This window comes from Marmota monax, unplaced genomic scaffold, assembly GCF_021218885.2.
Source record: "Marmota monax isolate L192 unplaced genomic scaffold, Marmota_monax_Labrador192_F-V1.1 WCK01_AAM20220418_F8-fsc00034, whole genome shotgun sequence".
NCBI lineage: Eukaryota > Metazoa > Chordata > Mammalia > Rodentia > Sciuridae > Marmota > Marmota monax.
The window spans coordinates 11,535,700-11,557,521 of NW_026693934.1; the positions used below are offsets into that span (position 1 = coordinate 11,535,700).

The window sequence follows — 21,822 nt, forward strand, 5'->3', positions numbered from 1 at the left end:
GTACTTCTCTGCCATTGTTCTTTTTACTATATTCAAGAATGCTAGTACAATTAATGAAGTGAGGTTCTCTCTTATTTTTAGGCGCAAATATACTGCGAGATTCAACAGGCAATGTCAAACTAGGTGATTTTGGGGCCAGCAAACGGCTTCAGACCATCTGTCTCTCTGGAACAGGAATGAAGTCTGTCACAGGTACACCATACTGGATGAGCCCTGAAGTCATCAGTGGAGAAGGCTATGGCAGAAAAGCAGATATCTGGTAGGTTTTGATGTGAGATTTGCCTGAAAACTTACCTTATGTGTATTTTCACTCAGAATTGAAAATACTGAGCCAGATTTAAATTATTTATCTTTTGAACTATGCTGTATGAATTGGAAGGATTAACATCATTTTAACTGTGTCTCATTGAGACTATACTTAACTAAATAGTTAGAGTCCTGGAACCTGTATTCCCTTCTTTTTTAAAAAATATTTATTTTTTAGTTATAGTTGGACACCACATTTTTATTTTATTGATTTATTTTTATGTGGTTCTGAGGATCGAATCCAGGGCCTCGCACATGCTAGGCAAGCACTCTACCGCTAGCTGAGCCACAACTCCAGCCCCCTATATTCCCTTCTGAGGAAGGATTTGTCTTAAGCAAAGTTCAGCATTAGATAGGTATCATTACCCTGAAGAAGTTTAAAAGTAATTAATTATTATCAATGTTCTTAATATTCACTTGATCTTTAATTGCTTAATAATTTATAAAACACAAAATGGCCATTTCCTACTTCCCACACAGAAAAAACTTTCATTGATGTTTATTGTAAGTACCCCAAGGCAAACAATTTCTTTTCTTTTTTGGGTACCAGGGATTTTTGAGCCACATTCCCAACGTTGCCCGTCCCCCTCCCCCCTTTTAATATTTTATTTAGAGACAGGGTCTTGCTGATTTATTTAGGGCCTTCCTAAGTTGTTGAGGCAGGCTTTGAATTTGCCATCCTCCTGCCTCAGCCTCCTAAGCTGCTGGGATTACAGGCATATACCACTATGCCCAGCCTAAAAACTCTAGCAAAAAAATTCTAATACTTATATTCTTTATAAAAAGAAGACAAAAAATTTATCTTTAAGATTAGGCAGATTATAAAGCAAAAATTATAAAATCAATAATGTTCTTTGCCTCGTCTCATAGATGGCATGATAGTAATTAAATTGTGGTATGCTTTTGATTTTTATGTTTATTTTACGGTTTTATGTAATTAAAAGTGTTTTAATGAAACTTGAATCAAGTCATGTTTAAATGTGTGTGAACTTATTCCTGTTTGTCATTTTCTGGTTTGCCTGCTTTCTTTCCTGATGTTATTGCTCAAATTATGTATTTCTGTTTATTTCTTTTTAGGAGTGTAGCATGTACTGTGGTAGAAATGCTGACTGAAAAACCTCCTTGGGCTGAATTTGAAGCAATGGCTGCCATCTTTAAGATTGCCACTCAGCCAACAAACCCAAAGCTGCCACCTCATGTTTCAGACTATACCCGAGACTTCCTCAAACGGATTTTTGTAGAGGCCAAACTGAGACCTTCAGCTGATGAACTCTTAAGGCACATGTTTGTACATTATCACTAGCAGCTGGTAACCTCTCCTGTGCCTCCACCCAGCTCCCATCTGATCGTTCACCTTCTCTCTGACTGCACTTTTCTTTTTTTATAAAAAAAAGAGAGATGGGGAAGAAAAAAGACAAGAGGGAAAGTATTTCTCTTGATTCTTGGTTAAATTTGTTTAATAATAATAATAGTAACCTAAATTTTTTATATTTAGTCTTTTTTCCCTTACAAGAACTTGAAACAACTACTTTTTTTTTTTTTAAATAATGTACTGATGTGGTTCAGAGAGATAAAGCACTTTAGTACATAGTAAATCTTTTTAGTACAAACAAATCATTTGGAATACCGAAAGATTGTAGAGTCTTTCCCTGTATCGCTGACATATTGATAGTGTTGGGGAGACGTGAAAGACAAGGAGAAAATGATGTACAATTTGTAGTTTTTAGTGATAGTATTTAAAGTAGTTCCTCATTTGTGGGGTTGAGCCCTAAACTTGAGTTTAGGGTAGGTACTCAAAGAATATAGATTTTTTCTTATATCTGTATTCTTTAGATCATAACCTCTGTCTACCAAGCTTTTTGCTCAGTAGGAATCTTGATAGAAGATATGAATATCTAAGAGGTATGTTTATTTGTAATTCTAACCAGTATAGTAAGCAAATACACTATAATAGATCCATGTTACTGGAATCTGTAAACCTTGAGGGATAGTGTTCTGCTTTAAAAAAAAAAAAAATACTGTTTTGTTTTAAAGCAGATATGGGAAGTCAATGAGTAAATATAAGAGACAAAAAGAGATTGCTCTCATTAAATGTGTGAGCAAAGAAGAGACCACATTTGCTAGTAAGCAGAAATAATGAAAAAATGAATTGAGTGTTGTTTAGCGTATTTTAAACTATGTGCTTTATTTGAGGGGGGAAGTCCCAAAATTAAGGAAATTGAGAAAAAATAAAAATCATATATTCTGTCTTCCTATCTAGCTCCTGATTTCCCATAGCTAACAGTCTTTAGAAACTAAGGGTGAAGCCTGGAGTATCCATGTGTAAAGCTAATATAATGAGAAGAAATTCTTTTCTTGGGATCACAGAATACTGAAGCACCTCAGAAAATTAAGACGCCACGTAAAATAGTGAGATTGTCATTGGTGGCACAGGGACATTTCACTTGGGTTTAGCAATGCCTGGAGACGTTTTGTTTGTCACAAATGGGAAGATACTTCTGGCATCTAGTGGGTGGAGGCCAGTTCCCCCCAAAAGAATTATCCTGCCCCAAATGTCAAAAATACTGAAGTTAAGAAACCCCAGAGGAAAGGCCAGTCCCAACTATAAACTGAAAACAGCAATTTACAAAGTAGTAATTACCAAAAAAAAAAAAAAAAAGCAAATTTCAAAGAAAAAGTTTTAATGTATTGCAAAATGAGGGTTTTATAAGAGCAGATACCACTGCCTTAAGCCCAGGGTGAATGATCTCAGCAAGTAGCAATCGCTTCTTTACCAGCAGACTCTTACATCCAAATCAGTAATTCTTCCATTTTAGAAACAGTGTGTTTTGATTAGAAGATATGAATATCTAAGAGGTATGTGCATTGTCACTAGCATCAGTGAGCTCAGCATCGGTGTGTATTCTTTACTTAAAAGTCAATTCATAATCATGGGCAGAGAAAACCATATCAAACAAAATGTTTACTGTAAACAGGAAGGTTAAAATGCTGTAAGGCATTTCTAGAATAGGGTATCCACTAAGAGAAGGGACATAAAATGAAAAGAGACAGCTGGGAAAGATTCCACCATCTCTAATGGAATTATGCTAATTAAAAAGATGAGGATGTCAATAATTTGGCTACTTGTAATTTTTTTCAGCCTATCAAAGCAAGTGTGAAGTACTTTATTTTTAAAGATCTAGAAAATAATAGTCTTCCAGGAGGCCCTAAATGTGATGCCTTTCATAGAATTCATAAGGGACTAAGGTATTCTTATTTTCTGCCACAAAGTATGCTCATTTAGGGGCTCAAAAGTACTTTGTTTCAAAATTGTATAGGTCTTGGTTTACCATATCAAGGTCTCACCTGGCATTTCCTGTAGAAAGGAATATTTGAAATTCCATCTGCTAGTCTGAGAAGTCAAAGCACAAAATTAGTTGTTGACGCTTCTCCCATATTCTGAAAAATCAAAGGAAGCAGCTTGCAAAGAACAAAAATCAGGTGCCTCCTGCTTTGATGAATCCACTACCTAATCTTTGAGCTAGAAACATAATCCCCAAGTATGTGGATCTATTATAATCTCTTTATTTTTTATGAATGAGGGTATTTTTTCTACTTGAGCAAGATCATGCTATCTGGACCAGTGGACTTTTCTTTGTTTCTTTGTCTCCTGTGATTCCGCTTTGGCTCATTTTTGGTCTGTCAGGGTAACCAGCAGTACAGAATATGAGGCAAATACTCTCAAGAAAGAAATCTGGGAAGATTATGGAATGCAAAGCAAAATTGTTTGCTTTTTTCAGTCTCCATTTTCTTTTTTAAATGCTATAGAAAATGAAGGCACCGAAAGGAAACTACTACCTTAACACTGCTGCAGAAGACCATTGCTTTATATTTTAAAAGAGAAAAAATTATCAGCTATGGGACAGTACTATTCTTTTATGTAAAGACTTAAAAATAGACTAATAGTTTACAGAGTTATTATATAGAATATGATGTGAATTTACTCCAAACAAGTTGTGAAGGTACCAAAAACCAAATAAAAGTTAATATACATAAAAACTACTAGAACAAAAAGAGCTTGACATGGGGGTGGGGACATGGAAGACCAAGGTAAATTTTTTAAAAAATTGGAAGGAAACACATTTATCAGGGGAAATTAAATATTACACTCTGTTTTTTCTTCTTTCTAATGTTGGTATGGGTCAACAAATGAAATTTGAACTTTTTAAGATGACTATAAATGTATTTTGTTTTTTAAATGCACAACTGATTCTTCTTCTAGTTTTTCTTTGCTGAGGCTGGAAAATGGCCAGACTGCTGACTTTGTGCCTTTAAAATGCATTCTGCTTTGACAGTGGCAGACTTTTTGGTGCTGGAGAAGATTTACTAGCAGTCTTATATGTGCTTTTCAGGAAATACCTTTATACTTAGGCCTTGAGAGATTCAAAGTGGCATGACTTAGGCTTGGACCAAATATAAGATCATTTACATTGTAAAGTATATTGAATTTAAAGAGTTGAAAAATATCATAATGACTAGTGGAAATTTCGATGGATTGCTAATTCTTTAAAATATATTTAAAGATACACAGACTGAAAATTTCAGAATGAGTGTCTTGAAAAATCCTAGCACTTTTCCTTGTTTACAAAAGCATGTTTTTTACTTTAAAAATGACTAAGACTATACTGCCTTAAAGTTTTAAAAGGCACACCCTTAATATATGTAAGAAATTGAGTATGCACATGCTGAACTACAAAAGGAAATTCGAACTTTGATTTCAGAATAAATCGAATTGGCTTTCATTTAAGGGTCTTTACTCTGTTCCCAGTAGGAATTACATGAAAAGAATGAAAATATTTCTTTACAGCTTTTTGCTACAACAACTCTGAAATAGGTTAGGTCTGATCTGTGGTTTATCTGAGATGGAGTTGTTTATAAGGTATATGAAATCACTAAGGAAATAAAATTAAACCTGTGTGGTTTAACAAGGTGACCAAGCTACCTGCAAACTCCTTGGCCCATGGCAGAATTCTCTGCCAACAATATTGTCTGGGGGTCTAGGAGCCAATAGTTTTATATAAAACCACATGATGTCAATCAAATATACAAATCTATCCATTTTCTTTAAAATAGGGTGAATTTCTTTTTTCATTTATTTATTTAGTAACTGTGACTTACTTTGTCAGGCACTGAATTACATCCTAGGTCACAGTCTAGCAAGAACATGGACAACAGATATTTAATCTACTTCATGCCATACCCTAACTCTTGAAAGTTCAGCAGTGATGTTTTAAAATGTTATGTTTTTGTTTTTTTTTTAATGAAGGTAAGGGGAAAGCAATTTGGGCTAATCTTATTTGGCTGTTATAAACTAAAATGTTTATAAAATGTCATTAAGGAGGAATTAAAGTAAAAGTGTCCCCAAATTGGAGTCCTCCCCTCTAGGCCAGACAGCCTCTTTCTCAGGACCCTCTGTTACTACAAAACACAACCTTTACTCAAATTGTTCCAGGGAGGGGAACATTTATTCCATAATACGATGTTTTTATACCCAGCAGTTTCTTTGAAAGAAAAAAAATATTTTCTTTTTGTCTAAATTGTGAAAATACCGAAAACATTTGATAGAAAATTAACTCTGTCAACATTGTTATTTATGCTTGACAATTTCTCCAGACCATATTATTTTATCTTTAAGCTTAGCATTTGTTTTTATTGTAATGTGCATATTTATTTGAATTTTAAAATTGTTTAACAGTTAATGTAAAGCAGTTGTTAATTTTTAGTAGTGCCTTTTTCTCTGTATGCCTTAATTTTTTTATTTTACTAATTCAAGTTACCCACCAAAATGAAGATGTTTTTCCAAAATCAATAGGCTTCATGAATTCATTTGGCCTTAAACTGTATATTGGCCCTTAAATGTTTCTTAATGCCTGCTTCCTCCTCCTATCTTTTTCTACCTCTTTTTTTTTTTTTTTTAATGTTAGGAGAGAAGAAACATTAGCATTTGTGATAGACACATTGCAGTCTCCACTAGACATGAATTCCTAAAATAAACATAGTAAGATGGATTCTCATTCTAAAGAAAGATAGCAAATTGTTTTCTGAGTTGACTACTTGATTTTTAATCACATTGACATCGTCCAAGTTCTTTATACTATGGTTTAGTTGTGATTTTTCATAGCTGAGCTAGAGTGGTTGTTTTTTGCCCTAAAGAGATCATTTAAATAGTTTTAAAATGTTGAGGCAATGAGACTTAGGGCATTGAGCAGGAAATACAGGGGTAGTGAATTCTAATCCTTAGTTTTAAACTAACATTTTTACTAATATTCTAGCTTTTCTGTGAAGAGAGAATTGAGAGTGCATGTGTGTGCACGCGGGCGCGGGCGTGGGCGTGCATATGGTTGGAATTGGAGCAAGGGTGGGAAGGAAGCAAAGATATGAATGTTCGATTAGATCAGTCTTTATTCTTGGAAGAACAACTCAAAAAATGTTAAGACCTACTGATGATGGATGACAGTAATCATCCTCAAGTAGGAACTCCAGTACATTTTTCATAAGTAGCTAATATAAGTGATTTTTAATAAAGGTATTTATTGTAAATTGCCAAACTTTTGGTTGCTAAAAATAGACTAAAATTCAATTTGTGTGTGTGTGTATGTGTGTGTGTAAAAATGAGCTTATGTATACTTCTTAAATAGGAAGTAATTGATCTTAACATAGTTCTTCATGAATTCTTTTGGATAGAATTTCTGCCAGACATTATCTAAACCAGCTTCCTTAGCTTACCAAGTATTCAAAAGGAAATTCTCTTATACCTCTTATTGGTTGGCTAGGGAAGGCATGCTGTGAATCCACTGTTCCTCCTTCATCGTTTCTTTTAACTTTGCTTTGACTTCTGCCATGGTCTGAGCAACATGCCCTAATAGGTATGGGAAGGATCAGGGCCATCCATCTTTCTCCATCCTCACCTTTCAGAGCTGTAGAGCGCTCTCAGGAGCTTAGAGATTTTTTTTTTTTTTTTTTCTCAGTGGAAGTGACAGTAGTCAAGGCTGAGTTTCAGGAAGGTGAGGGAGGAGTCATAGTAAATGAAAGAGTAAATTGTGTCTGTTTCGTACACAGTCTCTTACATAATTCTTTGGGTTTTTTCATAATTGTGCATTTTAATTGACAGTCATATTGTTGTTAATAACAACAAAGGCATTAAATCATGAATACTGTTATTCCCTCTGCCTGATGACTTCGTATTTGCATCACAATCTGTATTTTTAGAATTACTTTAAACCAAAGCTTTTATATTCCCTGCACACATAGCCAAAATGATTCGCACTGTTATATCTGCCCACTGTAAGCTACTAGAATAAAAATAATAAAGCAGGTACTAGTATAATTTGTATACTGGTCTATCATTCAAGGAAAAGGACAGGTGCTCAGTGTTTGCATTTAGAGGTACAGAATTTATTTCAACTATTAAGGAGTTAGGTAGTCATTACAAAATGAAGCTTGTACACGTGCCAATCTTACTAATGTCACTTGAGCACAGATGCATGTAGATACATATTGACGTCCAGTGCCTCAGGGTGGTGGCGTATCTTCTTCTAGTGTCTTAACATTTATGAGCTTGTATTTGACTTGCGGGGCATTTCAGCAAAGCTGTGAAGAAAAATAGGTTATGACTGATGTCTGCTTTGTGCCATAGACATTTTGGAACATAAGGAGATGTCTACTTTTTAGTATATGTGCAGAATTTGTCCCCAAATAATCTAAATCTCTTAACGCCAGTTGAGAAAAGTTTATGACTATCCTGAAAAGCACTTTTGTGTTCACTTATTTATATATTTTTAAAACTTCTTTTTAAAAATTATGTAATTATAATTTTAGCATTAGCATTACTTAAAGGGGAGAGATAAGTAACACAATTATATCTTAAACTCTGTTAGATGCTTAGACTCCAGAATGAATTTGACATGTTCTCATTTTTCCAAAGAAATTTTTTTTCCACCTGGTTATAAGGAGAAGACTAGTGAAAACATTTGAGCTGAAAGGCTTATGGGCAAAAGAAAAGGGGGCAAAACCCTTAAAACACTCTTTTCAATTAAAAGTATAGTGTATAGGGATAAGAATATTTCTTTAAACACAAGCTATTGTTTTAATACAATCTTATTTAGCAAAAGGTTTACATTTTTTCTATCACTGTTGGTTTTTAAATTTGCTACCCTGCATCCTGAAATATTATAAAAAAGTTAATACCAAAAATACTTTTAATGTCTGACATCTCTTACATTTCACATGATTCTTTTTATTCATTGTAAATAAAAGTAAACTTGGATAAATTTAAAAATAAACTTTTAATTGTTGCAGACTATGATTATCAATTTGTAAATTGACCCTTTGACTTAATGTACATTTTTAAAAGTAGCCATTAAATCTCTATATTTAACATATTGGTTTTTCTCAGTAAATGTTTTTAATCTCATTTGAATGCTGGGCAGTTTATAATTATATACAGAGGTTTTTGTTTCCTATTAAGGTTGACTTTTTTGCACATTTTTGGAAATGTTTCATTTGTACACTGATTTACTACTCTGACCAATAATTGTTGAGTGTATGAGCGTCATGAATGGGTGCATTAAACTACTGTCTGTGTCTGTTTCAACTTCTCTCAAGATGTAGCCATCAGTTACTGCACTGCTATGTCTGTCTTACTTCTAAAACTTATCTATGGTTCTATCTTTGTCTTAAGAACTCAGGAGTTCCAGTTTACTTTCTAATTTTATAACTGTATTCTAAAATCCATTACTAAGTTGTAAGTATGCTTTGTAACTCTGTATCGGGATGTGTGTATGTGTGGAAATGTCTTTTTCTGTTTGTAGGCACATGTATATATATCCCAGTAAATTCTTATTTTCATTTCATTTCTACATTTTTATGAACTTGTTTTATAAGGGTACTATTTAGTTAGGATAATTAAATATATATAAAAGCTTTCTGAGAGATTTATTTACTATATGAATATATTTTCAGCTGGCTGATCAAAATATTTTTTTAATTTTGTTTTTAACCATTTAAGATGTATTTGTATTTCCAGAATTGGAGACAAGTTGTACTTAGAGCTCAATTAAAATATTATTGCAAGGAAAGGCATTGAATTCTTTTGACAATTCTGTGAAATGCAAATTAAGAGAAAGACAGGCTTTAAGCAGTAGCAAAACACACTGTCCACTAACATGGCCTTTGAATTCTCAAAGCTATGAAAAAAATGTGAGAAATGAAATTGTTTTGAAAAGATGTCAAGATTTTTATATCTCCAGTTGCTGTGGGCCTGTCCTACTGTTGTTTTTTAAATATTTTCTTTATTATACCCCTAAAAGATTACAACCTTTTAGTTTTTCCCCTAACGGGCAAGGTCAGACTGGTTTTATAAAACAATACAATGGTATATTGTGATTCTCTGTGACTGATTAAAAATTGGTTTAGAAATGTCCAAACATATATTATTGTGTCTTTATACTGTACTGTGTTTTAAGTAACTGGCAGAAAAAGAATTGGAAATTAGGTTTCCGATCTGACAATGTTACTGTATTTGAAGAAAATCTTGTTTTAATATGCAGTACCATGTAAAATTACTAGTGTTAGGAATAAAGTCCAATGTTGAGGCTGAATGTCACTAAGATTACTATGTTAAAAGGAACCGGTGTGATTAGAACCTCCCAGAAGCCAGATTATAGTGTGGTATGTGCCACATTTCATGCACATTTTGAGTTTATGTTCATTCAAAATTGTGCTTGTAAAAATGTATAAAATTTTTGAGTTTTATAATTTCTATGTTCTTATTTTTTTCTTGCTGGTAAATAGCTTTTTTTAAAATCTAATATAAAAGAAACCATGTTTATATTTTGTTAGTTATCAATGACTTTGTTTATATGGAAATTTGTATATTGTTGGCACACATCTCTGTTTAGATATATCATGCATGAAGGCTTGCAATTATTAGCACAATGAAAATTGCTTTTTCTTACATATTAGTTTTTTTTTTTTTTTTGAAAGATTGTGGTGCAAAGGCTTACTCTAAGTAGCCTTCTGGACTATGGAATGAATATAAATGAATGGCACTTTGAGTGTTAATAAAGCTGATATTTATTTCCACTGTGATTGTTTTGTTCTGATGTCTTCTTGGACACAGTGTGTTTGCAAATGTAGCTTCTTGCTTGAGTTGATGACTCTCTAGGAGAGAGCAACTCAGTAAAGTTCTATCTCAAATTTTTAAAAAAGCACTGAAGATGTAGCTCCGTGGTAAAGTGCCCCAGGTTCAATTCCCAGTTAAAAAAAAAAAAAAGCAAAACAAGCAATAAAGCACAAAGCCTACTATCTTACCTACTAAGGAAGAAGATTGGTCTCTCATAAAGATTGTTTAAATTAATACCTTCATATAGCATGCAAGCCCAAGCCTCAGAGGAGTCCTCTCTAACCTAGCAATTTTAATGTCTAGGAATGAATCCTGTGGAAATCATTATGAATGCGGTAAGGTATGCCTATAAAAACCTAAAATTGGCTGTGTGCAGTGGCACACACACCTGTAATCCCAGTTGCTAGGGGCAAGGGGTTGGGGCAATCCATATTTCTACTACCAATCTCTTCAAGACAACTGAAGTTTTCCTATCATACACCTCAAAATTCTTTCAGCCTTGGGATATAGATCAGTGATAGAGACTTGCCTAGCAAGCAAGAGGCCCTAAGTTCAATCCCCAGTACTGGGGAAAAAAAAAAAAAATTACAACTTCTACCCATTACCCAATTCCAAATCATGTCCACATTTTTAGATATTGGTAATGGCAGCACCCTATTTCCCTGAACCAAAATCTGTATTAGTCATGATTTTTCAGAGAAATGACTCCTAGTGTCTGTGAGAAATAAAAAGCCTGGTGGTCCATTTTCAGAAAATACTATTCAGCCTTAATTGGATCAAATTTGTAGCCATTTTAATTATAGTCCTTTCCTGTTACCTATCATTGATTGTACCCCTAATTGTGCCCTGAGTTTCGAATCAGGATGAAGGGCAGTGCTTCATTAGGTATGTAAACTGATGGACTGCCCACCAGGCCTGCTTGCCAGCCGGGTTCTCTTAGAAGAAAATGCCTTGCCCGCCCATTTTAGAGCTCGTGTTTGATTTCTTGTGGCACCTTGTTCTTTCTAACAGTGTCACAGGACAAGGGTCCAAGGAGGAATCCCCAAGGGACAATAGTATAAGGTCCTTGCTTTAGCATCTGGATGGCCATCTTAAGTGACAGCTGCCATTTTAAGGAAAAAGTTTTGCTTTCCCACAGAAGGGCCTTTCTGAGAGAGGCACACCACTCCCCCACACCAACCCAGCCCTTAACCACCCACATTAGGACCCGCCTGGCACTGATTCCTGAGCCTCTCCCATAAAAGCCCCAGAATTCAAGCCTGTTTTGCCACTTTCTCTTATAGAGAGATGGCCTTTATTTGTCAGCTCTGACAAATAAATTCTTGTGTGTATCTCTGCCTGGTCTCCATCTTTCATTACTCGCTTACCAGTCTCTTGTTCCTTGCTTTCCCTTCAAATACGAGCTCAACTCAGCCAGGTGGATTCTTGACTTATGTTGCTGAAAAGAATTCCAAGATGCATCCAAAGCAAGGCACAAGCAAAGATTTATTGAAGACCGGCAAGGGACTACACATCCCAAACACAGGGCACAAGTGCCATTCACTTCTTGGGGAAGAGAAAACAAGTGACACACCTAAGGTTGAGTTCTCAGATTATATATGACTTTTCTGGGAAGAAATGCACAGATTCTCAAGGAAGCTTCTTTGAAAATCAAATGCCAAGACAGTCATTTGATATTTGGGGTTCACAGTGTTTCCTTTTTTGTCTAAGCAGTCTAGCTATAAATTAATTGTGGGCATGTTGTATAAGTCTTTGAATGTGGTGAGTTTAACTTGGTTATGTTTTTGTTCTGGTTGACCTATATGCTAAAGGTTTTGTTCATCTAACTAAAGAGGCAAGTATGATTGGTTATGCTTGCAGATCTGGATCTCTATCTACTAAGAGTCTCTTTTTTTCTCTCCTGAGAGCCCATCTATCTCAAATGAAGGAATGTATCTTTCATTGAAAAAGAGTGAGAAAGCAAGAGATAGAGTTAGTTTAAGGAATTGGCTCACATAGCTGTAGGGGCTAGCAAGTCAGAAATTCACATACATGTTGTATTTTTCCCATCAATATATACACCTATAATGCACAAATTAAAAATGTGGAAAAAAAAAGAGTTGTACTCTTGAATCCAAAGGCTAGAAACTTGGAATCTCTCTTGTAGTCTGGAGGCAGAATTCCCTTATTCTCAGAAAAACTGTAAGCTTTTTTTTTTTAATTTTTATTTTTTGGTGGTACTAGGGACTGAACCCAGGGGGCATTCTAGCACTGAGCCATACCTTCAATTATTTTGTTTTTATTTTGAGAGAGGGTCTTGATAAATTGCCTAGACTGGCCTGGAATTTGTGATCTTCCTGCCTCAGCCTCCCAAATTGCTGGTTTACAGGTGTGTGCCACTTCAGCCTGTCTTTGCCCTGAAGGCCTTCAAGTGATAGGATCGGTCAGCTCACACTACTGAGGAAAAACTTTACTTAAACTCTATTAATTGTGACTGTTAATCATATCTTAAAAATGCCTTTACACCAGATTGGGTGCAGCGGTTCACACTGTAATCCCAGTGGCTTGGGAGGCTGAGGCAGGAGGATCCCGAGTTCAAAGCAATTTCACGATGCCCTAAGCAATTTAGCAAGATCCTGCCTCAAAATAAAATAATAAAATAGGCTGGGTGAAAGGACACTTGCAGAGTCCATGTGAAGTCCAAGAACCACGCCACACACCAGAATATCACGCAAGAGATTTATTGTCCATAACAGGAGGCATAACCACAAGGCTGTCCCTTCAAGGAGAGCAGCAGCCTGTTGGCACTTAAAGAGCAGCTTTATAGCCCACAAGAATCTCATAAACTGCATATGAGTTTAAGCTGGATGGGGTTGATTGTTTTAGCAGGTACTTGTTCTTAAGCAGCACTGCCTCAGAATTGAAACTTTGGAACCTCTAGATAAAATGGCTCCTGACCTAAAATGGTGAATCTGATGCCAATATTGATCTGATGCCAATACTGGGGGGCTATGGCTCAGTGGCTTAGCACCCCTGGGTTTAATCTCTGGTACAAAAAAAATATATAATTTGTATCTGAAGATATTCATCATAGAGCTACTCATAACTGGGTAAACAGGTACTATCCCAATGCCCCCAACTAGGGTCTGGCTAAGTAAATTATGATATTGTCATGCAATGAAATATTAAATTGTTATTAAACACTCACTTTAAGAAGTGAATAAAACAAAAGAGGATATAAAATCACCATATGTCAATATGGTACATCATTTTTGTAGCTCACAATATTACTTGGACAAGTAATATTTTCATGGTATAAAGACACCTACACATACAAACAAAAGAGAGAGAGAAAACTACTCACAGAAAAAAAGTCTGGGAATATAGCTCAGTGATAGGGTGCTTAACTAGCAATTGCAAAGAAAGCCCAGGGTCCTCCACCCTCACCCCTCCTCCCATCCCTTAAGTAGACAGCTAGAGGGTAGTGTTGTGTGTGGTTTAAGTAGCCTTTGCTATACTTTCTACCAATTTTCAAGATTTTTTACTTTAAACAAATGTAAAACATGAAAATATAAAAGTCAGTTTCACTTATTAGGTTTTTGGGTTTTTTTTTAAGAACTGGGGATTAAACCCAGGGGTATTCTACTGTTGAACAACATTCCCAGACTTTCTTTTTTAATCTTTTCAGACGGGGTCTTGCAAAATTGGTAAGGCTGATGTCAAATTTGCAAGTCCTCCTGTCTCAGCCTCCCAAGTAGCTGGGATTTCAGGCATGTGTGCCACCACTATCAACATAAAAGCCAGTTTAAAAAGTGTGGTTCTTCCACCTCTTCAGTGAAATTCACTTAGACCATGGGCCAACAGCAAATCTTCAATGTACTAAAGTCATTCAGCAGAGAACTGATCTCTACATTGCAAATCTATTGCTGAGTCTCAATCTTCAATCTAATCTTTTAATCTAATCTGTTGATCAGTAGCATTTGACATAGTCCATTCCTTCCTCCACTTTGAAATGAAATGAGCACTTCCAGGCCTCCTAATTTTACCATCTTCTGATTGCCCTTCGGGTGGTGTTACCCAAGACTCCTTTTTTTTTTTTTAATTTTTTTATTAGTTGCTCAAAACATTACAATGATCTTGACATATCGTACATTTGATCCAAATGGGGTACATAATCTTATTTTTCCACGTGTACAGATTGCAGGATCACATTGGTTATACAGCCATGTTTATACATAGGGCCATATTAGTGTCTATTGTATTGTGCTGCCCTTCTTATCCCCACTCCCCTCTCCTCCCCTCCCATCACCTCTTTCTACCCAATCTACTGTGACACGTTTCTCTCTCTTTTATCTTCCCCCTCACACCATCTTATATGTAATTTTGCATAACCATGAGGGTCTTCTACCATCTTACATGCAATTCCCCTTCTCTCTCCCATTCCCATGCACCTCTCATCCCTATTTAATGGTAATCTTCTTCTCATGCTCTTCCTCCCTGCTTTGTTTTGAGTAGCCCCCCCTTATATCAAAGAAGACATTCTGCATTTGTTTTTTAGGGATTGGCTAGCTTCACTTAGCACAATCTGCTCTAATGCATCCATTTCCCTGCAAATGCCATAATTTTGTTATTTTTTAGTGCTGAGTAATATTCCATTGTGTATAAATGCCACATTTTTTTTATCCATTCATCTGTTGAAGGACATCTGGGTTGGTTCCACAGTCTAGCTATTGTGAATTGTGCTGCTATGAACATTGATGTAGCTGTGTCCCTGTTGTATGCTCTTTTTAGGTCTTTTGGGTATAGTCTAAGAAGGGGAATAGCTGGGTCAAATGGTGGTTCCATTCCCAGCTTTCCAAGGAATCTCCATACTGCTTTCCAAATTGGCTGAACCAATTTGCAGTCCCACCAGCAATGTACAAGTGTACCCTTTTCCCCACATCCTCGCCAGCACTTGTTATTGCTTGACTTCATAATGGCTGCCATTCTTACTGGAGTGAGATGGTATCTTAGAGTGGTTTTAATTTGCATTTCTCTGATTGCTAGAGATGGTGAGCATTTTTTCATGTATTTGTTGATTGATTGTATAGCCTCCTCTGAGAAGTGTCTGTTCAGATCCTTGGCCCATTTGTTGATTGGGTTATTTATTTTCTTGTTGTTTAATTTTTTGAGTTCTTTGTATACTCTGGATATTAGGGCTCTATCTGAAGTGTGAGGGGTAAATATTTGTTCCCAGGATGTAGGCTCCCTATTTACCTCTCTTATTGTTTCTCTTGCTGAGAAAGAACTTTTTAGTTTGAATACGTCCCAATTATTGATTCTTGATTTTAACTCTTGTGCTATCGGTGTCCTATTAAGGAATTTGGAGCCCGACCCCACGAGATGGAGATTAGGGCCAACTTTTTCTTCTATTAGACGCAGAGTTTCTGGTTTGATTCCTAGCTCCTTGATCCATTTTGAGTTAACTTTTGTGCAAGGTGAGAGAGAGGGATTCAACTTCATTTTGTTGCATGTGGATTTCCAGTTCTCCCAGCACCATTTGTTGAAGATGCTATCCTTTCTCCATTGCATGCTTTTGGCACCTTTGTCTAATATAAGGTAGTTGTAATTTTGTGGATTGGTCTCTGTGTCCTCTATTCTGTACCAGTGGTATACCTTCCTGTTTTGGTACCAGTACCATGCTATTTTTGCAACCTCTTCACTATGAAAGGTCCTCAGTCCTTGGGCCTCTACCTACATTCATTCACTCCCTAGGTAACTGCAACCAGTTCTATAGCTTTAATACCAGATATGTTGACAATTCCCAAATTTATAATGCTATCCAGAACTTCAGAATCATATATAATATTGTTCTTGACAATTGTTTAATAGGCCACTGCTATGGGAACAGCATCTTCTCCAAAATTCATGTATCAAAGGCCTAGCCCTCACTATGACTGTATTTGAAAATAGGGCCTGTAAAGAATAATGCGGGTTGAAAAGAGGTAGTAATGGTGGGGCTAATCTAATAGGACTAGTGTCTTTACAAGTAAAGAGATGTCAAAAGGACACAGGGAGAAAGTGGCTTTCTGCCAGCCAATAATCAGGCCCTCACCAGGAACCCAATCAGATTGGACCTTATCCTCCAGAACAGTGAGAAAATAAATTTCTGTTTAAGTGATGTAGTCTGTAGTATTTGTTATGAATAAATTGAGCAAACTAATACAGCTGCCTCATATATAATACGTTAAGACCACCCTCCAAATCTACACCTTTCCCTAGGTCCATCATTTTTGCAGCTCACATAACTCCACTTAGGAGGGGTATCCTAGGACCACTCTAGAATGGCACCTGCCCATTATTCTGGGCCGTATTATTTTACCTCAGAGCACTTCGCACCATATTTATTCGTTCAAGGCTCCTTTGGAACTTAAATTCTAGGACAAGGCCTTTAATTTGTTCAATGTTCTACCCCAGCGACAATGGCGAGCTGCCCGAAGACACCGGCGCTCGACAATCACCTCACTTCCGGACTAGAGGTCGTCCGCAACACGTGACCGAAACCCGTTACACCTCTCCAACCCTTCCCTTCCCTGACCTGAGACCAAAGGCGGGACTTCCTGTGAGTGGTGCTAAGTTTCCGTTGTGGGCCGGAAGTTCCTCTGAAAGAAGACGCCACGGTGAGCGGTCGGCGCTGGGGGTGTCCAAGGGCTGTTAACGTCGCTGCCATGGGCAAAAGAGACCGGGCGGACCGCGGTGAGAGGAGGCACGGGCGCGGTGTGTCTTTTCTGTTCCTGTCGGCCCGCCCTCACCGCTCGGTGTCAGAGCTGCCCGGGGTGTATTGGCTGCGGCCGAGCCCACGCGTACACCTTGTCCCGCGGACCGCCGGGCTGGGGAGATGCGGGACCTGGGCGCAGCAGCCCTACCAGCAGCTGTGGGTGGGAGGAGGTTGAGGGACTCGACGCCTGCGGGGTTCAGATGGCTCTTGCTTAGGAGATGGAGGCACCCGTGGAATGAAGCTGCTTCCAGGTTCCTGCTTGTAGTGCATAGTGAACTGAGATTCCCGCTGGGCTCACTTCTGTGTCGGTATCCGCAGACAAGAAGAAGTCCAAGAAGCGGCACTATGAGGATGAAGAGGAAGATGAAGACGACACCCCTGGAAACGACTCTCAGGAGGCAGTCCCCTCGGCGGCCGGGAAGCAGGTGGATGAGGCCGGGACCAAAGTGGATGAATACGGAGCCAAGGACTATAGGCTGCAGATGCCACTGAAGGATGACCACACCTCCAGACCCCTCTGGGTGGTAAGCATGCCTTCTGTCAGGCAGGGCCCAAAGGTCTAGAGTGGCAGCTAAATCTTGGACATTCTTAGACCCCAAAATGTCGGATACAGCCTCTCGGAACCAGCTGGGAGAGGCAACCAGCTGTTTGAACAGCTGGTCACACATAGGTCAGCCAAACATGCTTGGGCTTTCTTCATCTCTAACCCTTTCACTTCCACTCCTTCCCTAGTTCTACCTACTACATATTGGAAAGTACTTTACTGGCCTAATAAATAGCATTTATTCTGTTAACAATTTATTTCATAATTTTTTAGTAGCCAGCTTTTGCGCAACATTAAAATAATTAATGTTCTATACTCAGTTGAAATCTAGCCAAAAAGTAGCTTGAGGATAGCCAGTAATGTGGGGAAGATTTTCCTCTGCAGAACAGTGGGAAACAGATACAATTTGGGAAACCTCTTCTTCTGTTTTCCCCTGCTCTTCTGTATCTGGTTAAAGTAACAGTACCTACAGTTCTCTGAAGTACTGGTTGCACAAGTATCCCTGGTGTCAGATGGCTTATCCTTTCTTGATAACAGTATGGGAAAGAGTCTTGAGTTTTTGCATCTCATTAGTTTTCTTGTCTGTTGTGTTGATTTTGTGTTTCTCAGGCTCCTGATGGCCACATCTTCTTGGAAGCTTTCTCTCCAGTTTACAAATATGCCCAAGACTTCCTGGTGGCTATTGCAGAGCCTGTGTGCCGACCAACCCATGTACATGAATACAAGCTAACTGCCTACTCCCTGTATGCAGCTGTCAGTGTTGGGCTGCAAACCAGTGACATCACTGAGTACCTCAGGAAGCTCAGCAAGACTGGAGTCCCTGATGGAATTATTCAGTTTATTAAGGCAAGTCGGGGCTGAGGCTAGCATTTCTGCCTGCCTTGACAGTGTGGTAATAATGGGGCTAGATGCTACTGATTATCATTCTATGATAGCCATGAAAATGTGCCATTTGTATCTTTTGTGGGAAGCATAATAATAACCCATTGCTATTCCTGTGGACCCAGTGTTGTACTAACACAGTGGGGGTAGTAATTCAGACATATACTAGCCAGGGTTATTTGGGAAAGCAGCCCAAAATGGGTGATGTGGTGGAATATATTGTGTCCCCCAAAATTTATATGTTCAAATCCTGAGGCCTATAATTATATTTGTTTCAACCAAATGAAGACCTAAGAGTGTGGCTCTGATCCAATAGGATTAGTATCCTTATTAGGAGACACTAGAGAGCTCTATCTGCCTCCCTGTTGTATTGCACAATAAGAAGGTGGCAGTCTATAAACCAGGAATAAAACCCTCACCAGAAATTGAATCAGCAGGTACCTTGATTATGAATTTCTAGCCTCCAGAACTCGAAGAAAATAAAATGTTGTTTAAGACACCCACTCTGTGGTATTTTGTTATGGCAGCCTGAACTGACTGATACAGTTGCCAAACTCCATTTAAGGGTAAATACTTGCATGAGACTCAGAGTCAATGAGTTCTATTAGGGATAGTAAAAAAGAACTTCAAATATTGAAGTAATGTTTGAGCAGCATTTGAACATGGATGAATGCTATTCAAAAGAGACGAATGGTGACTTTCATTATCTTTGCCTGATCTAATGGGAATTTGATTCAGATTCCAATTCTGGAGTGGCAGAAGAGGCCATTAGGCATCCACTCCCGGGGAAGCTGGCAGGAACTCTGGAGAGAGTTCTTTTTTCTTGCAAGGTGTCTAGAGAGAGGACTTTTTGGAAATGTCCTGTATTGGTCCCTGGGGCAATGCAGTGGTGGATCAGAGGGGCAGCAGGGGTAGGCAGCAGCCCAAGGTCTGAGTGGAAGATTTTTATGGCCACCACATAATCTCTGCTGGATTCCTTCCTGAAGGTTGTTGGGAAGCTGGGAGGATTTAAGCTGTATTCCCTTAATTCTAGTTGAAGAAATAGGAACATTGATGGGAAGGCTAGGTGGTTTTATATTTTCTTTATGCAGCAAGTTATTAGTTATTACTAAGTAATTACTAAGTGTATACTCCATGCACACTTGTATGCTAGGAGCTATAGTAACATTGTTGTGATAGGATAAACCTCTGGATTAGGATGGGGGCTGTTGGCATGGAGAAGAAAGTAAAATGGGAAACACAAAAAGGGGAGTTTAAGCAGTGTTTTATAAATTAAGAGATGTGGCTGAGAATTAGCTAGGCAGGAGGAAGTTTTGTCAAAAATCAGAAGCCAGTGAAAGAAGTTCTGTTTAGGCTTATCTGTTTTAGGATCATACAATGGGTTTTGCTAAAGTAAACCCAGCTGTTCACTTGGTTGGAAGATGGTAAGATTGACCAGTAGAGAATGTTTCTGAATGAGCTGCTCATTGCTAATTTTGCCTGTTGGGTGTTGTGTCTACTTGCAGTTGTGTACTGTCAGCTATGGGAAAGTCAAGCTGGTCCTAAAACACAACAGGTAAGAGATTCTTTGATAGGCCCATCCCAAGGCACTGTCATCCTCCATGCACTAGATAGGAGGAAGGGCTGTGGGCAGGAGCTAATGTGCATGGGCTGTCTGCTCTGTGCAAACATCTCACTCCCCTGAAGCACAGATAAAAAGAACAAAGAGATGTGGCCCATGTGGGAAATTCATTTGCTGGCCACTGTGTTTCCACTAGTAAGGGAGCTAGGGCTCAGACCCCTGGCTGACTTGACTTCAAAGTAGGGATTTGCCCCCAACTCTCATGTTTTGTCAGAGCCAAGCTGTGATTTGGCAGAGAGTTGTAGGGGGAGCAAAAGAGTAAGGAAAGTCATTATGAGGCCACTATTTCCAGACCATTGAATCAAGTGATTAGCATAGTCTTTTGGAAATGAGGAAGTGGTCAGTAGGCACCTCCTTCCTTTCCTGCTTGTAGGTACTTTGTTGAAAGCTCCCACCCCGATGTCATCCAGCATCTTCTTCAAGATCCAGTGATCCGCGAATGCCGCCTGAGGAATGCTGAGGGGGAGGCCACTGAACTCATCACAGAGACTTTCACAAGCAAATCTGCCGTGCGTGCGTGGGCTCCTGGGTTACCTAGGGTCTGGATGTTTGGGATTTCAGCTCTCTCCTTTACTCTAGCACTGGCAATCTAGCAGCCCAGCCTTTTACTCCCCCTTTGCAACTTTATTTCTTGTTTGATTATGTCAGGGTCAAATGTTTTGTGCAAGTCCAGAAACCTGCCTTTCTCTTAGCAGATTTCTAAGATGGCAGATAGTGGCAGTGGGCCTTCTACTTCCCGGGTGACAGATCCACAGGGTAAATCTGACATCCCTACGGACTTGTTTGACTTTTATGAGCAAATGGACAAGGATGAAGAAGAAGAAGAAGAGACACAGACAGTATCCTTTGAAGTCAAACAGGTTAGTGAATGTACACTCCTTGCTTCTCCAGTAAATGTGTCCAGCCCTGCGCTAACTTCCTCTGTAATATGTGTGAGAGAAAGAGATTCCTTTCTGTTCCTTAGTTGTATTCCCATTTTTGTGTCTGTGGGCCATCATGTTATTCTTCCTCAGGCTAGAAGGCTGGTCCCCACAAGTTCACAGAGACTTTCACAAGCAAATCTGAAGAGATATGAGAAACAGTTGCTGAGAATCCATTTGATTCTGATTAGAGTTCGTTTTGCCAGTGTTACTAGTTTGGATTGCTTTTTGTCCTTTAACTTAATTGTTAGCAAGCAAGATGTGAAATATATTCTTTTGGATAAAATGCCATTTTCTGAACATTGGATTCAATGGAATATGTGTTGTTTTTTAACATACTTTTGGAGTTAACAAGATAATAAAACCTCCTTCATACTGACTCCTCAGGAAATGATTGAGGAGCTCCAGAAACGTTGTATACACCTGGAGTACCCTCTGTTAGCAGAATATGACTTCCGGAATGATTCTGTCAACCCTGATATAAACATTGACCTGAAACCCACAGCTGTCCTCAGGCCCTATCAGGAGAAGAGCCTGCGGAAGATGTTTGGGAATGGACGTGCACGATCGGGAGTCATTGTTCTTCCTTGCGGTGAGTGGAACCTGAATGAGGAAGTTGGCCAGGCTTCTCTCTGGACCTGCCGGCTGCCT

The 21,822-nt window shown here is 38.2% G+C and overlaps 2 protein-coding genes across 4 annotated transcripts in view; both read left to right on the plus strand.

The window, feature by feature from the left end:
- Map3k2 (mitogen-activated protein kinase kinase kinase 2) overlaps nucleotides 1-10,434 on the plus strand; it is a 75,045-nt gene extending 64,611 nt beyond the window's left edge. Inside the window, exons 16-17 of the mRNA XM_046463728.2 lie at nucleotides 82-259; nucleotides 1,384-10,434. Coding sequence (XP_046319684.1) covers nucleotides 82-259; nucleotides 1,384-1,609 — 404 coding nt within the window. The 3' untranslated portion in view covers nucleotides 1,610-10,434. The remainder of the gene's footprint in view (nucleotides 1-81; nucleotides 260-1,383) is intronic.
- A 6,623-nt stretch (nucleotides 10,435-17,057) lies between these two features.
- Nucleotides 17,058-21,822, plus strand: part of Ercc3 (ERCC excision repair 3, TFIIH core complex helicase subunit) — a 30,894-nt gene continuing 26,129 nt past the window's right edge. Inside the window, exons 1-7 of one of the 3 annotated variants that reach the window (XM_046463743.2) lie at nucleotides 17,058-17,106; nucleotides 17,523-17,728; nucleotides 18,358-18,594; nucleotides 20,136-20,185; nucleotides 20,625-20,760; nucleotides 20,947-21,111; nucleotides 21,559-21,763. In XM_046463743.2, coding sequence (XP_046319699.1) covers nucleotides 17,687-17,728; nucleotides 18,358-18,594; nucleotides 20,136-20,185; nucleotides 20,625-20,760; nucleotides 20,947-21,111; nucleotides 21,559-21,763 — 835 coding nt within the window. In that variant the 5' untranslated portion in view covers nucleotides 17,058-17,106; nucleotides 17,523-17,686. Of the gene's footprint in view, nucleotides 17,204-17,522; nucleotides 17,729-18,357; nucleotides 18,595-20,135; nucleotides 20,186-20,624; nucleotides 20,761-20,946; nucleotides 21,112-21,558; nucleotides 21,764-21,822 lie in introns of all 3 variants that reach the window. The other 2 variants (XM_046463741.2, XM_046463740.2) reach the window with 2 other exon arrangements.